Source organism: Typopeltis vanoorti, chromosome 7 (genome assembly GCF_054136105.1).
Source record: "Typopeltis vanoorti isolate ZY-2024b chromosome 7, IOZ_Tvanoo_1.0, whole genome shotgun sequence".
Lineage (NCBI taxonomy): Eukaryota > Metazoa > Arthropoda > Arachnida > Uropygi > Thelyphonidae > Typopeltis > Typopeltis vanoorti.
In genome coordinates this window covers 42,147,096-42,164,042 of record NC_143555.1, presented here as the reverse complement: position 1 = coordinate 42,164,042, position 16,947 = coordinate 42,147,096, and the positions used below count along the sequence as shown (strand labels likewise).

The 16,947-nt window shown below is 35.3% G+C and overlaps 1 protein-coding gene across 2 annotated transcripts in view; it reads right to left on the bottom strand.

Moving 5' to 3' along the window:
* The window catches only part of Yif1 (Yip1d-interacting factor 1), a 167,968-nt gene that overhangs the window by 77,505 nt on the left and 73,516 nt on the right, over positions 1 to 16,947 (bottom strand). For both annotated transcript variants that reach the window (XM_090395821.1, XM_090395820.1), the window contains one exon: positions 13,630 to 13,734. In XM_090395821.1, coding sequence (XP_090251947.1) covers positions 13,630 to 13,734 — 105 coding nt within the window. The remainder of the gene's footprint in view (positions 1 to 13,629; positions 13,735 to 16,947) is intronic.

Here is a 16,947-nt window from a genome sequence, read left to right as displayed (position 1 = left end):
GTACTATCAAAATGGACAAAGAAACGGAGCTAGATGAGGAATTGGATAAGTACCAGATTGGCATAATAGGGGTGACTGAAACAAAAAAAGACAAAAACTGGTGAAATCTTTCTGAGCAATAAATACAAAATGTTATATTCAGCAATGACAAAAAGGAAAAGAAGGGTTAATCATAATATTCAACACTAAATATGAGGCTAATCTTCTTGAATGGCAGGCAATTTCAAGCAGAGTGATGTATGCAAATATGAGAATGGGGGAACTGGACAATGAGACTTATTTGTGCCTATGGTCACACAGAAGATTCTACTAAGGTAGAAGTGGAGGAATTTTTTGATGCTTTAGAAAAAGCAACTGACACAATGAGAAAGGAAAAGTTGGTCCTTGTTGAGGATCTAAATGGCAGAGTAGGAAATGATTGTCAGACATACAAAAATATTTTGGGAAAATATGGAGAAAAGAGCAAAGCAAATAATAATGGCAAATACCTGTTGGATTTCTGCTCAGGACATGGAGACTGGTTATTACTAACACCATGTTCCAACATAAAAATGTGCACAAATTCACATGGAGAGAAGAGGCAAGGAATAAGAAAAGTCTCATTCACTATGTTATTGTTGATAGTGATGTTTTCCCACTGGTGCAAGACACCAGAGTGTACAGAGGATTTGAAATTGGAAGTGATCATCATTTAGTTTTGAACAGGATAAAATTGAATTTCATATTGAAAAGAATGACATGTAAGAAAGTTTTAAAAGGAATAAAAGTTGAGCAGCTCTCAGATGTGAACTGTAGACTAAAATACACAAACGTTATTCAAGAAAAAATGAGAGTTTGAGAACAGGAATCAAAACCTTGGAGATTCAGTGACATGTCTTGAAGAAAACACTGACTGATTCAGCCAGAGACGCATGTGGTGAGGTTGTGTGCAAGGATAGAAAAATGAGAACCCTCATGGTGGACACAGGAAGTTAAAGAGGCAGTGAAGGAAAAGAAGAAAGCACATTAAAAGTTCCTGGCAAATAAGTCAGCTTTTGCTCTTAGAGAATACAGAGACAAATGTAAGAAAGCGAAACACTGTGTAAAACTAGCTAAACAAAAGTCATGGGAGGACTTTGGAAAAAACATAGAAAATAAATATCAAGAAGGTGGTAAGATATTCTTGAAGAAGCTTAGAAATGGAGGAAAGAGTGCTGTAAAAAGAGTTAGAGATGATAAAGGTGACATGATAACAGGAGAAAAGATATCCTTGAAGTATGGAGTAATTACTTCGAAAAATTGCTAAATGAAACAAGCAGTGATAGTAGTGTTAAAAAACACTCAGTAGGCATACAGTCAGGAATACACATCCATACTTAAAGTAAAAAAAGCCATCAAAGGCTTGAAATGTGGAAAGGCAGCAGGAGTATATTCGACCAGAAATGCTGAAGTATGGTGGTATAAAAGTCTGCACTGCATAGTTCAGAAGGCCCCTGGACAGAGGGATGAATTCCCGATGATTGGAGTAGAGCTCTCATAGTACCCATATATAAAAAGAGAAATAAAACGGAATGTGAGAATTACAGAGGTATTTCCCTTCTGAGTGTTCCTGGTAAGATATATGCAAGTATACTTGAGAAACGGTTGAGAATAATTGTGGAAGAAAAGCTTGGTGTAGAACAAGCTGGATTCAGGCCAAATAGAGGCTGTGAAGATCAGATCTTCACTTTACAACAAATAGTTGGGAAATCATGGGAATATAACAAAGATCTGTATTTGAGTTTTGTCGATCTGGAAAAGGCATATGACAAGGTGCCAATAGAGAAGCTATTCAATACGCTACAGTCATATGGTGTCAATGGAGCATTATATCAAACAATACTTAGTCTTTATTCGAGTTGTAAGTCAGCAGTTAGGATTGAAGGAAGTACAGGAAGATGGTTTAATGTTAAATCTGGTGTGAGACAAGGATGTACATCTCCCCTCTGTTATTCATTATCTATATGGATCACATTATGAAGGAAAGTGATATTAAACATGATGTCAGAATTGAAGATGTTAGTGTCAGCTCTTTGCTTCATGCGGTCGATGTTATACTTCTAAATAACTCTGCTACAAGTTTGCAAGATTGTCCGACTAAATTGAATAACTGTTGTAATAGATATGATAAGAAGGTCAGCAATAAAAAGACAAAGACAATGAAAATAGGCAGAATAGTTGAAAATTTCAACAGTGCTGTGAATGGGGAACCTGTGGAACATGTAAAACATTTCAGCTACTTAAGCACGATTTTTAGTCAAGATGGTAAATTAAATATGGAAATAGAACAGAATCAACAAAGCTGGTATGGTAGGAAGTCAAATTCATATGGAGTAAGAGAGAAAATAGTAGGAACACTAAATTAGCCGTATAAAACACAGTGTTCAAACCAGTTTTAACTTATGGATCTGAGAGCTGGGTCAGAAGTAAAACACTTGACCAAAGACTAGAGACTGCAGATATGAGAGTCCTGAGAAAGATTAGGGGCGTGAACACATGGCATCAATGGCAATATCATATTAAAAATGAGGATATTAGGAAAGAACTTGACATTGTCAGCATTCAGGAATGTGTTAGCAGAGCTAGTCTCAGGTGGTATGGTCACTCAAACAGAATGGGCGAGGAAACATTAGCAAAACAAGTGGTCTCTGCCAGGTTGGTAGAAAAACGACCCAGAGGAAGACCAAGATATAGGTGGATTGATACGGTTCAAAGTGCCTTAGACGACAGAAATATAAAATCTGATAATGTTGGAGTCTTGACAAGTAACAGACTGATTTGGAGGAAAATTGTAGATAGGAAGTTAGTAATGATGTAAATTTTTCATGTAGTACATTCATACCCTGTACACCCCTTGAGGGTACATGCCAGGAATTTGATGATGATGATGATATATATAGGATTTAATTCTAATAACAAGTGATTCATTTTAAGACATAAAAAGAAAATAAATAAATAAAATGTCTAATTATAACTTTAAGCTAAATTTGCTGAAACTTAGAAATGGACATCATCTCTTTTAACTGCACTAATAAAGGCTGAATGAAGCAATTCTTAAGAAACAATCATTATATTCTTCTGAGTTAGGAAAGGTTGTTATTCCAACTGCAAAGAGGGTACCAATATATTGCTATCACTAAAATTTACAATGTTCTCATACCTAAAAACCACCTTTCTCTTAAGACAATCTCGATAATAATGATATTGCCTGGTAGTGTAATTGGAAGGATGAGGCTACAAAGTGCCATTTTCCCTGCTGGACAGGCAAAGCCATCAGAACACACATAATTTATGGACAAACAATATTGTTGTTTGTGGTGATGGGAAGTAGATGGCAATGATGGTAGTTGTGCACAGCGGGAGAATTAAGTAATAAGGAAGATGGTGAGATTTGTGCAGTAGTGTTCTCCTGCAATGTGTCCTTGAACTCCTTGGAGGTGTCATGCAATAATAATAAAATACTCAATTTTGAGTATTTATGCTCCTGATTTATGTCCCTTCAAGGTCCTCCTTAAAAGACACAGGTAACAGCTGCAATTTTTAATTGATGTTTTTCTGAAAGAGTCACATAAATCATTTCTTCCTCCTCCTTTCACTTCCAACATTCATTTCATTTCACTTCCCCCCTACAGGAAAGATTTCCAGGGAAAAATGGAAATTTTTCCTTGGAAATCAACCATTTAAAAATCAGCTTGCCATATCTATTCTCCAAAAACAAACATAAAGTCATTACTGTTCTAATGGAACATTTTATATCTGATAAACATTTTTATTTCTATATGAAAAACTTCACACACATCAAGATCCAAAGTCCCACTGATTTGTTTCATACCTGTTGTTATAGTTACTTCTGTAATGCAACAGCTAAAAACTTTGAAATGTCTTTCTTTCTTTATGAAAGATTGTCCAATGCTATGAATTGAATAAAGTGAATTGAAGTGCATGTCCCTTTATAGTTAATAGCTGGAGTTGGTTTAACAACAGCTTGCAAAATGCTCAAACATGTAACAATTGGTTTGTGTGAGCCAGCTCCACCACACTACTGAATATGTAATAGTTAAAACATTAAAATAATGTGCATGCAAACAGTAAAGGAGCCTGCAGAAATGAACGAGAAATTGGCCTAGTTGGTTGAGGACATAGCACAGATCCGCTTTGCAAATAACAGGGTGCAGGTTCAAATTCCACAACAGACACAGATATTTGTCCATGCCTTTAGGTGGCAGATGAATGCCACTACCTGGTGTGAGACCACCACCACTCTGCTTACTGGAGGTCTGAAGTGGGTTGACAATGTTCCATGTTTGGTGTCTAGAATGGGACTTTCAGATTATCTAACCTTTAGCCCCCACCCCGAGTACAAATGTACTATCGATTACCAGCCTTTCGTGTGTGAGATTCATGCAAAACATATTGCATCACCCTTCAAGACTCCTCTTTGTGATATACCAAACATTACAAGATTTCATTAACATCTATATACTTGGTCATCTAAAAAGACATCATCCACAAAGATTTCTAAACTCTTAAAGATGATATTTATGTGATTCAAATCTATAAACCAAATGAGAACAATCCTATGATATCCATAGGATTGTTCTTATTTGGCACACTATGCTGACTCATTTTGGGCAACTCATCAGTTCCCCAAAATGAGTCGCTGTAGTGAGGTTGTACATTTAAAAATTTCACCACTCTTGTGCAAGATCTTAAAAAACAGATTAAACATTGAAACTTCAGCTCTTACTAATGAGAACATGGATCTGAAGAAAGCCCAATCTGGTAAGGATACGTATGTCAGCATTAAAAATTTGGTTTAGTAATGTTCGTGAAAGAATGCTTTTGATTAATGGGCCTTTGATGTGTCAAAAAGCAGAACTTGCAAAAACAATGGGCAAAGAAAATTTCACTGCAATTGATGGATGGTTTAACAGATGGAAAAAGTGAGAGAATATTGTATACAAATGTATTCATGGTGAAGAAAAAAGTTCTGATTTTTTTATCAGCTGATGCATGGATTAAGACCAAGCTTTGCCAAAAATTATTGCTGAATATTCTCCTGAGGATATTTACAAACAGAACTCTATTTTTGTGCAATGCCTGAGCATACTTATTTGTTTAAAAATGAAAGTACAAAAGGTACGAAAGTACTTTGTTGTGCTAATACGAAAGGTGAGAAACGAGAACGCATAGTGATTGGAAAAAGTAAAAATCCTCGGTGTTTTAAAGGTGTCAAAATTTGCCCATTGATTACTGTTCTAGTGCAAATGCTTGGACGACTAATGACATTTTCAACAATTGGTTAGTTAAGTGGGATCTTAAATTAAAGCAAAAAAACTGTCTTGTTAGTAGACAACTGCACTGCACACACACAAATCTGACCCAGGCACCATACGAGCTTTTAAATCTTATTATTGGGGAAGTTTGTGCAAGAATTAGAGCTCAACTTGATTATTATAAAAGACCAATCTGATACAAGTTTGCACTTGTATCATTTGTATCATTGCAAAAAAGATTTCTCTTCTTGATGCATTGCATTTGATAGCAGTCATGGAAGAAAGTCTCAGAGAAGACTATTGAAACTGCTTCCAAAAAGATGCATTTTTTAAGACAAACTCCTTCTTCCAAAGAATTTGAATATCTTTCAAATGAAATTTTTGATAAAACACCAGATGGTATGTCAAAAGAAGAATTTGAAAACTGGTTGGATATTGATAACAACGTTGAAGTGGTGGTGGTGGCTACAATGAAAGTGTCGGAAATATGTCAAGCTGCTTCTGAACATAATACAAGTACAGAAGAACAAATTTTAGAAGCTCCTCCAACCAATGCCCAGATGCAAGAAGCTCTATGAATACTTTGTCGCAGTGTGCAACATACGGCGACAAACTTCGAAAGCCATCATGAGTATGAGCAATTTATTCATGTTTTCAATGTTTGCTTATAACTCGGGAACGAATTGACCGATTTTGATGATGTCTTCACCAAAAAATAGAAGATGTTCCAAAGATGGGTTGAGCATTTTCATCGATATACACTTCCAGATTATGGAGCAGTGATTAATATCTTTTTACCTCCCTCCGCAGCCCATACGCCAGTTTAACGATATCTGGCCAGATATCGTTAAATTCTGTTGTTAGATATTATGATAGCAAGTTCTTTCTTATTACCTGTGGCCAGATATTGTTAAATTTTAGGTTTCCTTGATCATTTGGGACAAATGTATGTACACTGTCTCATAAAACATCTTTTGAAGCGAATCGACAGAACACTGAGGGATATCAGATCAGATGATCAAAGAATGGATAGAATAACTATTTTATTTGCCGGTGATTTTTGATAAACACTGCCCATCGTATCTTGCAGAACCAGAGTAGGAAAGTGAATGCTTGCCTTAAGAAATCGTCACTATGGCATGACACAGAGAGGTTTTCTCTCAAAAACCAATATGCATGTTCACCTATATAGAGACTCTAATGCACATTCCTTCTCCTCAAGAATGTTAAAAAAATGGCAATGGTGAAGTACAGCAAAGAGACAAAAAAATTATATTAACACACCTAAATATTGGGAAAATTGTCTGAACTGCACATGAACTATTGTACAGTGTCTATTGAGAACATAACAGAAACGTTCCTTCTTGATTAAGGGAGAGAACTATCCTCACACCTCGAAATGATGGCATGTCAATAAAACGAGTTGGTTCTTAATAGGGTTAATGGATCTGTTAGTATTTACAAATCACTAGATACTCTTGTGGTTGTAGATGATGCAGTTTATTTTCCCATGGAATTATTAAAATCACTTATTCCACCCGGATTGCCTGGTCAGGTGTTTCTATTACAATGCTCTGAAATCTGCCCCACCTCCCCCCAATATTTGCAATGGCACTAAGCTTCAAGGTAAAAAGTGTTGAAACCGAATATGACAGAAGCTGTGATATTTACAGGTCTTGGTATTGAAGAAATTGTCTTCATTCCTTCAGACTATCCATTTGCATTTAAATGGTTACAATTTCCAATAAGTTTACTTTGCAATGATGATTAATAAAGCCCAAGGACAGACCCTTAGAAATGCAGGTTTAGATTTCAGAGGTGAATGTTTTGGACAGGGGGCAGTTATATGTAGCATGTTCTCAAGTTAGCAGTCCTGAGAATTAATTATTTTTGTCGAGGATGATGAAACTTCTAATGTTGTTTACAAAGAAGTGTTATAATGCTCACAGTTCTGCACCAGCACCAAATACTTGATTGAAGTGAGCTGCTGGCAATATAAGTTCACCTCAGCGAAGCGAGTAGGCTTAGCTGGTTAAATATAATGCAGTAATAACTCTTTGGCACAGCTTGTCTAAAATGTAGCTCTTAAACTGAAGTAATGCAACGAAGTGATATTTTTTGACAGTTTGCTCAATCTTTGTAGCATAAAGTGACAGAGAGGAAGAAAGCATAAAGTGTGAAACAAATCAATTTTCTAGAAATGGCACCGTGGCCATAAAAAGATTTCAATTGAGTTAAGTATTAATACTGAAAGAATATCTTAAACCTTTAAAGCAATGCATTAACTAACAAATGATCTGAGAGAAATTTTATCAATTACTTACTTATTATAAAAATTATAATTTTACACACAAATAATAACAGCAACTGCCTTTAGTACTCTAGAAACTAAAAAGCATATTAAATTAAAGATGGCAAGAAGTTATATTCTTGTTTAATCCCTATCCAAGAGTAAGCAAACAGTTTGCATGTGAAGTATCTTCATGACTAGGCTACTTGTATTTAAAGGCTAATGACTTCACATTATGGAATATTAATGACTACCTTAGTATTCCATAATGCAAAGCACACATCCTTTCGTATGTGTATGATGCATAGCATTATACACACCCAGTACGGAAGGGCCACTACCCAGATAAGTTTTGATCTTCACTGAGGTACTGTTAAAGTGCAGCAGTACCTTTCCAAAAACTCTGAATGATCTACAAGATGAAGATCACTCAAAGTCTCACTGGGTGACACTAAAAGATCACTACTAAACTCATTACTACTGATTTGATTCACTCCAGGACAGGAAACGCAGTAGTGGATCCATTTCCAAGGAAGCAAGCAAGTCCAAAGATGAACGTTATTAAATGTTATCAGTGGAAGCTAGACACAGAAAAGATTCTAGGGTTGAAGTAATGCAGAAGTCATATATTTCTTCTATGCAAGTAGTGAAAAGGTGAAACACCTTATTATTATTAAAAGACTCTGGATTTGAGCCAGTTATTCAATGTTTTTTCACTTGACATTAAATTAAATTAAAGTAAAAAACTTATATTCTTGTTTAATCCTTTATCCAAGTGTAAATAAGCAAAGTTCATATGCCAAGCATCTTCACAACTCTATATACAAGTAGCCTAGTTGTTGTTGTCATTGTTAACATCAGACCTCCATAAAGTCAAAAACTCATCATGGTAGGTACACACTATTGCACACAATGTTCATCCAACCATGCCTTAAAATGATTCAGTGTGTCTACATTCACAACACACTCAGGCAATTCATTCCACTAACCAACCAGTCTCCATGCAAAGAACCTGTTCCTCACTGCTCTGCTCACACCCTCTTTATATAGTTTCCAGCGATGGCCTCTTGTTTTACCCTTCCTATTTTATGAAAAATCTCTTTCATGTCAACTTGATGACATCCCCTGAATAGTTAATATGTCTCAATCATATCTCCTGCCCTCTTCCTCCTACTCACAAGGCTTTGCAAGTTAAATTCCCTTAATCTGTCCTTGTACTCCAGATTCCAAAGACCACTAACAATCTTTGTGAATCTTTTCTGGACCCTTTCCAACATATCCTCATCATCATGAAAACCCACAACCAGATCTCTGTGCAATAATCCACATGAGGCCTGATCAAGGCCTTATACAATGACATCATAAGCTCTTTATTTCTGCAGGTCAGGGTCCTCTGCATCATTGCCATTATCCGATGTGATGTCTTCACAACTTGTGCAATGTGGCCTCTGAATTTTAGGTCCATGTTCACTACCACTCCCGGATCTCTCATTTTCTCTATCTCCTTTAAAGTTTACCCACCAAGTGTATAATTTGCATCCCATCATTGCTTACCAAATTTCAAAACCTTACGCTTTAAACTGACAGTTTCAATTTTGCATTGTCTGCAAACAGCTGCATATCACTAGTTAAACCTATCTCAATATCGTTAATATACAAATTGAACAATGGTCTCAAAATTGACCACTGCAGTACGCCACTAGTGACATTCCTCTTAGGGGATACAGCACACCTATATACAACATTCCGATACCTATCTGACAGCCAGTTCACCGATCCAACTCAAAAATCTGTTATCCAATCCCAACCATTTCAATTTATTTAACAGCTTGTCATGTAGCAGTATATCAAAAGCGTTTGTGAAATCTAAGTATACCACTGTATATGCATCTTCCTCGTCCAAAACATTTGTCACCTTGTTATAATACATACGAGGGTGATCTGAAAAGTTCTCAGCCTCAACCATAGATGGCAACACTATCGGCACATTTTTTTTTTTTTTTCTAAGTTGGTACATCTGTTATAGGCATCCATGCGAAATTGCAAGTCATTCTATCAAGTAGTTTGTTTTATACAGCTGTCCGAACAAAAGTGTTGTCTGTATCCCTTGAAATGGATAAAATTGAGTATCATACAGTTATAAAATTCTTTGTAAAAGAAGATTTATCCAAAAGAAATTCATTCGAAGTTCATAAAAGTTTATGGGCACTCTTCTCCTCCTTTTCTGACAATTAAGAAATGGACTGCCAATATTTTGCAGATCTTACTGAAAACCAGTACAGGGATGGGATAATGGTGCTGTGCTGGATCATCACTGGAATAAATGTACTAGTCTTAAGGGAGATTATGTTGAAAAATAAAAATAATTTTGAAATTATAAACTCGTTTTTTCATTGTTAGGCCAAGAACTTTTCAGACCACCCTGAGATAATTATCTTTCATAAGTTAGTAAAACATGATCTACTTTTAACAAATCCATGCCGATAATCACAGAGAATGCTGTTATCAACCCATTTCTGTATCCTATTTCTCACCACTCTCTCTAGGACCTTCACCACAACTCTGGATATATAAACTGGACTATAATTTGAAGCCACAGACTTATCACCACCTTTATGCAGAGGAACAATTTTACCTTCTTTCCACTCCCTTGGAACCTGTGCTGTTGTAAGACTTATTAAACAAGCATGCCAATTCCCTGGAACATTTCCTTAAGATGTGTGGTGATATGTCATCAAATCCCATCACCTTAATGACATCAAAGTTATTTATTTCCTCAAATACCTCCTGCTCACTCTCAATTAAGGTATCCTCTCCTATTTCCTCTACACTTAAGTTCCTCATGATTCCACCCTGATCAGGATGAAACACCCTTATAAATTGATCAGTGAATACCTCAACAATGTCTTCTGCAGCAGTTACCATTCTACCATTTTCATCCATTAACATCATCTTACCATGATCATTCTTCCTTCTACTTGCCACATATCTAAAAAAAACTCTGTAGGGTTTTTCTTTGTCTGATTTGCCAATTTCTGCTCATACTGCACTTTTGTTTTCCTTACTAACTGAGTCACTCTCCTGACTTGTTCTTTATACTCTTCAGGAAACTGATTATTATCATTATTCATCTTGTACCGCTTCCAAAGTACCTTCTTCCTCTAGATTTCATGCTTAAGCCCTCATTCATCCATTTTACATCTACCTTATTTAGCCTTTTGGCCTTCAGAATACTTTCACACACTGATGTTGTTATGTATTTCTTTGTCAGTTCCCAAGCAGCATTTATTTCCTTACTGCTCAACTCCTCATTCTATAAGCTGTCTCTTAAGCTTGTCATAGGAGACAACCTCGTGCTTCCAAATATATCCTTTCATCAGAGAAGTCTGCATGTGGCTAGCCACAACCCAGGTGATCACTTCATGATCACTCTCGCCAACTGGAGGAAAGTGCAAAACCCCATTCACAATTACATCCTCTGATGAAATGGTCAGATCTAAAACTCTTGATCCTTGCATGCCCTATTTACATGCTACATGAGATAGTTATCTCTCAAGAACTCAAGAAATTAATTTTCCTTATTCCCAAATGCCATTTCTTCATTCCAGTCTATACCATTGTGAAGTACTTCATGCAAAAACTTTGTTTGCTTACACTTGGATAAGGATTAAACAAGAATATAATTTTTTGGCATCTTTAATTTAATTTATAACCAAGTGAAAAAAAAAATAATAAAAATTTTCAACAAAAGAATGCGTATGGCACAAATGTATGTGTGAAAGATAAAAAAAATCATTAAAATATTCGGCTGCTTACGTTCCTTTCAGTGGCATTTATGAATGTGTAGAAAAATAACAGAAAAAGAAAATAATAGAAAAAACATAAATGAATATCATCTTGAATATTTAGTGTTTGGAGATTTTGAGTAAGGCTTTGATTCTTTACATCAATCAGAAATAATGAATAGCTTAAAATAACAAGCCACCCAACTAAAGTATATCCAGTTATTACAAACTATATATTAGAACTCAACAGCCTGTATAAAGTTAGAAGCTCAGCGAAAGGAATTAAAGTACTGAGGCAATATCACCCAAATTGTTTTCTGCTACATTACAAGTCAGGAATATATCATAGAAAAATTATGGAACATTAATGAAATAAATCAAAATCGTTGATGTTTTTGCAGACAACATTGTTCTGTTAGCAAAAAATAAAGAAGAGGCCCAGGAAAGGCTAAAACAACTTTGACAGAAAAGCAGGAAAAAAGACTTTAAAATTAACATAACTAAAACAAATTCAGATTAAACTGAAAATTAAAATTAGAAGATAATTCAACTGAAATTGTGGATGACTATACTTACCTCAGACAATTAGGTAGCTTTAAGGAAAAATAAGATAAAGAAATAATAGAAGAATCACATTAGGACACTAAGTATTTTGGTTACATAAAGATTATCTGTTGGATTTACCTGCATGTTTAAAAAGACAATTATTTAACATGTGCATTATTCCAGTGTTTACCTATGGAAGTGAGACACGAGCAATAACTAAAGAACAGGAAGAGAGCTTGCAAGTGGTTTGAAGTGTCTTAAAGAGAAGAATGCTCCACATAGCAAAAGGGAATAAAATTTAGAAATAACCGAATAGAGAGATGACTAGAGGTAGGGTATTGTGAGGTACTGTAAAGCATGTAAATGGAGATGAGCCAGCCATATTAACAGATGGAAAAAATTAAGTAAGGAGTGGATATCAAAAGAAAGAGAAGAAAAGTTTACCAAAGAACAGGAAAGAAGAATGAGCTACAAAGGTGTGTCATGATATAGTGAACATCAGCTAAGGATAGAAATAAATGGAAATTTATGGAGTGAGATCCCCATATCTAGCAGTGGATGGAAAGAGGCTGAAGAAGAAAGGGTTCAAATAGGATTCATGCCAAAGCAGCCATGTCTGTGAATTACTTGTGCTTTTCACATCAGACTGGCTAGTTTTGCAAGATAAAAAAATCTGAATGTTTGGAGGAAAAGATCCCGTTCCCCCCACTTTTTTTTTCACTTTCATCTAAGACCAACTCAACTTCAATAAAAATTGTCTAAAAAGCATTCCTTATGTCCATACAGGGATTTCAAAGATCTCAGGCATATGCATATGTTTCTGAAGATGTTTTTCCATGAGAAAAAAACCTCAAGTTTGCTAGAACAGCTAACTCAAAACCCTGAAAAATGTTCCTTTTTCAGGGTTTTGAGTTAGCTGTTCTAGTTTCAAACATCTAATTTGAAAGCAAAATATCTTTTGCTTTCAAATTAGATGTTTCTAAAAATCACCATGTTATAAAATTATGTGCAGTAAAAATAACAGCTCTTATAGGAAAAATAGGGTTGGGGTTGAAACTCAAAACCTGTACAGTCTTGTGAGTTATACTGTACATTAAAAAAATAGAATAAAATAAAAATAAAAACAAACTCAATAAAAATGCTACTACAGTTTTAAACAACTTTAATTCCTAATAAATAAATACAGTGCTACAGTAAATCATGTAGTTATTTAGGTCTTGTTCTAACTGACTTTGCAGCAATCACAGCTGTTCCTGCTAAATAAGTTTCTTTTGTTTTCATAGCATTGTCTCTGAAGGTGCACAATGTGGATTTCTTTAGAACTGTTGTGCTCGTGATATCAAAAACATTCTTTTTTTTTTTTTCCAATACATTTTATTATTTCAATCCTCAATACTTAAGGCTTTTCTTTTTTGTCTGTTACTTGGATTTCTATGACTAGAATGCTTACTCGTGTTTGGGATGCTGTATTAAACACTTATCAAGAAAAGTAGACATTATCAGGAGAGAGTGAGAAGTTGTACATTCCTCCACAGGCTACGAAGTTCAGCCAGGTGTTTTTCATGTTCACTTAGTGTTTACATGTTTTATTCCTCTATCTTTGAGTATGGACAAATTTGCACATTACAAGAGAAATGATCGGTACACACAAGCAATGAATCATATACCAATAAAATATAATCTTATATTACAGTCTCATAAAAAAAAAACTTACCCCATGAGTAAATGGAAAGAAAAGTAATGCCAACTTTTTGGTCACATAGGATGTATCTACAGCAAAGTAATATTTCAGTTTTGATATGGATACATACTTTTCTAACTGAAAATAATGGGGGGGAAAAATGATTACTGAAATGAAAATGTATTTAAAGTAAGCTTATTAAAATTTAAATTAAATTACAGATATATTTTTCTCTTCACTGAGGATGTGAAAAGAAAATGATACAACAACATAGAAAATATCGAAAAACATCAGATGTTTTTATCTAGTACTACATACTAGATAAAAACAAAGTTTTTTTTTTTTTTATAATAGTTAGGCTTAAAGAGATAAAGTGCTGAGCATAAGATATTGATAATAGTGTAGAAATACATATCAGATAGCCAGAAAAAATTTGAATAAAAACTGATAATGATAATATCAATACTGGAAAGATGAACTATGCAAACTATGAATTTAAAAATCTGTTAGAAACATGGTAAGTCAGCAATAAACGGGTGCTGACCATTTTCTTTAAAACATCAGATGTTTTTGCCCTGGCTGGATGGAATTTAATTCCATTTGACATTAATACTCTCAAAACAGTAATAGACGGTAAAATTCCGTATATTACTGAAAAGGAAAAGAGGAGAGTCAAAACCTCCAGAAAAGCATACAACAAGACTTCATGGCAAGGACCGGTGTGGCACATCACCAAGCATCTGAGTGACCATATGACATCTGTTGATGTCCAATGAACAAATGGATGGATGATATTAATATTAAATTACCTAAGCAAGGGATCAGTCAAGAGGTATCTCTTGACTGATCCCTTGGTGAGCAGATAAGAGTAGCTAATTTTGGTATAACTTGAAGGAATCATGAATGTCAAATCTTTTTAGAACATAAACTTTTTTCTGAGGTGTCATGGATGTAGAGAATAGCAATGAATTTTCTTTCTTTTTTTTTTTTTTTTTTGTGAAGTGGAGAAGTTGGAAGACAAGAGCACTTAAAGTGTGCGATTTATATTGGCTAATCCAGTCTTCTAATCATGGCAAAACTAGAATGAGTCATCTACAGTCTATCCTCCCATATCACCAAATAACAACTAGCTAGACAAAGTCAACATTTTAAAATCTGGAAAGTCTCTGAAAAGGATTTTATCCAATGCAGAACTCGCTGTATTTAAACTATGCCAAAACCAGAATATTAGCATCACAAAAGCAGATAAGGGTAATGGTACAGTAGTACCTGACTGCTCTAATTATGATCAAAAACTGTCTTGCATAAAGATCGACATATCACTTAATTGATACCAATCCCCCTAAAAGCAAAACTCTATAAAAATTGTTAGACAAAGTTTTATCCGTAGATGGTATTTTCCCTCATTTATGAACAAGAGGACTCTTGGATCAAACACTTAGTTCACAAGAGCTGTCTCTATGTGTGTGTGTCTCTCTCGCTCTCATTACAGGGTATATTTGAAATCCACAGATGAAATTTGTGCACTTCAAATCTTGCTTTTCAGACTTGATCTCAAAGATATTAATATTACAGTCATTTGAATACATCCTTACTTATTCACTAACCTGAAATCTCGTTCAGACTATCTTTCCTCTTGACATATCAATTCACTGAAGGCACCCCCTCACTTTCAGTCTTACTAAACTTATCAAACATTTTAAAAATATGGTCCTAAACTCTATCCTCCTCTCAAACTACAATGTGGCTATGCTATGTTGATGTGTTTTCCATTTGACCAAATGATGATCACAAATCCATGTGTTGAGGCTTAATAGAATGTACACAGCACTCGGAAAGGATTAAAACAGATTTTAATACATCCAATATTTCGTCTCAGTCACTGATACTCATGGATTCAGGAAACTAATGCAATATGGGGGTGCTTAAGGGTCAAAGCTGTATAACTGAGAGGAGACCTCCACATAGCCTTTAAAGGAATGCGGAGAACCGACCAGGGCTTCTGACCTAATGTCCAATCCTCACCTTCTCGTGGTGCACCCTGTTGGGTATCTACTTGGATACTGAATGAACGAGGATGGGCTGGCAATTTGGGATTTAGCTGACCAAATTGTATTCTTATTGGTTAAACGAAAATAAAAAAATGATGGTACAACATGACAAATTTTCATGCCAGCTGGGGCGTTGCCCGGTTAAACAAGGCCCCCATTGTTTTCACCAGGGAACCAGGGCTAACAGCGCTAAGTCAGCTACTGGAACAAATCTGAAAACAAACCCCAACTCAAGAATAACCAGAGTTAAAGATCGGTACTATCAACGTAAGAAGCCTGAATGGCAAAGAAATGGAGCTACCTGAGGAATTAGATAAGTACCAGATCGACATAATAGGAGTGACTGAAACAAAAAAGACCACAACTGGTGAGATCTTTCTGAGCAATAAATACAAAATGTTATATTCAGGCAATGACAATCAAGGAAAAGAAGGAGTAGCCATAGTATTCAACACAAAATACGAGGCTAATCTTCTTGAATGGCAGTCAGTCTCAAGTAGAGTAATGTGGGCAAATACGAGAATGGGAAACTGGACAATGAGACTTATTTGTGCCTATGGTCCCACAGAAGGTTCTACTAAGGTAGAAGTGGAGGAATTTTTTGAGGCTTTAGAAAAAGCAACTGACACAATGAAAAAGGAAAAGTTGGTTCTTGTTGGGGATCAAAATAGCAGAGTAGGAAATGATTGTTAGACATACAAAAACATTTTGGGAAAATTTGGAGAAAAGAGCAAAGCAAATAATAATGGCAAATATCTGTTGGATTTCTGCTCAGGACATGGACTGGTTATTACTAACACCATGTTCCAACATAAAAATGTGCACAAATTCACATGGAGAGAAGAGGCTAGGAATAAGAATAGTCTCATTGACTATGTTATTGTTGATGTGATGTTTTCTCCCTCGTGCAAGCCACCAGAGTGTACAGAGGATTTGAAATTGGAAGTGATCACTATTTAGTCTTGAGCAGGATAAAATTGAATTTCATATTGAAAAGAATAACATGTAAGAAAGTTTTAAAGCGAATAAAAGTTGAGCAGCTCTCAGATGTGAACTGTAGACTAAAATACACAAAGATTATTGAAGATAAAATGAAAGAGCTTGAGAACAGGAATCAAATCTTGGAGATTCAGTGGCAAACTCTGAAGAAAACATTGATTGATTCTGCCAGAGAGGCATGTGGTGAGGTTGTCTGCAAGGATAAAAAAATCAGAACTTCCTGGTGGACACAGGAAGTTAAAGAGGCAGTGAAGGAAAAGAAGAAAGCATATCAAAAGTTTCTGTCAAATAAGTCAGCTTG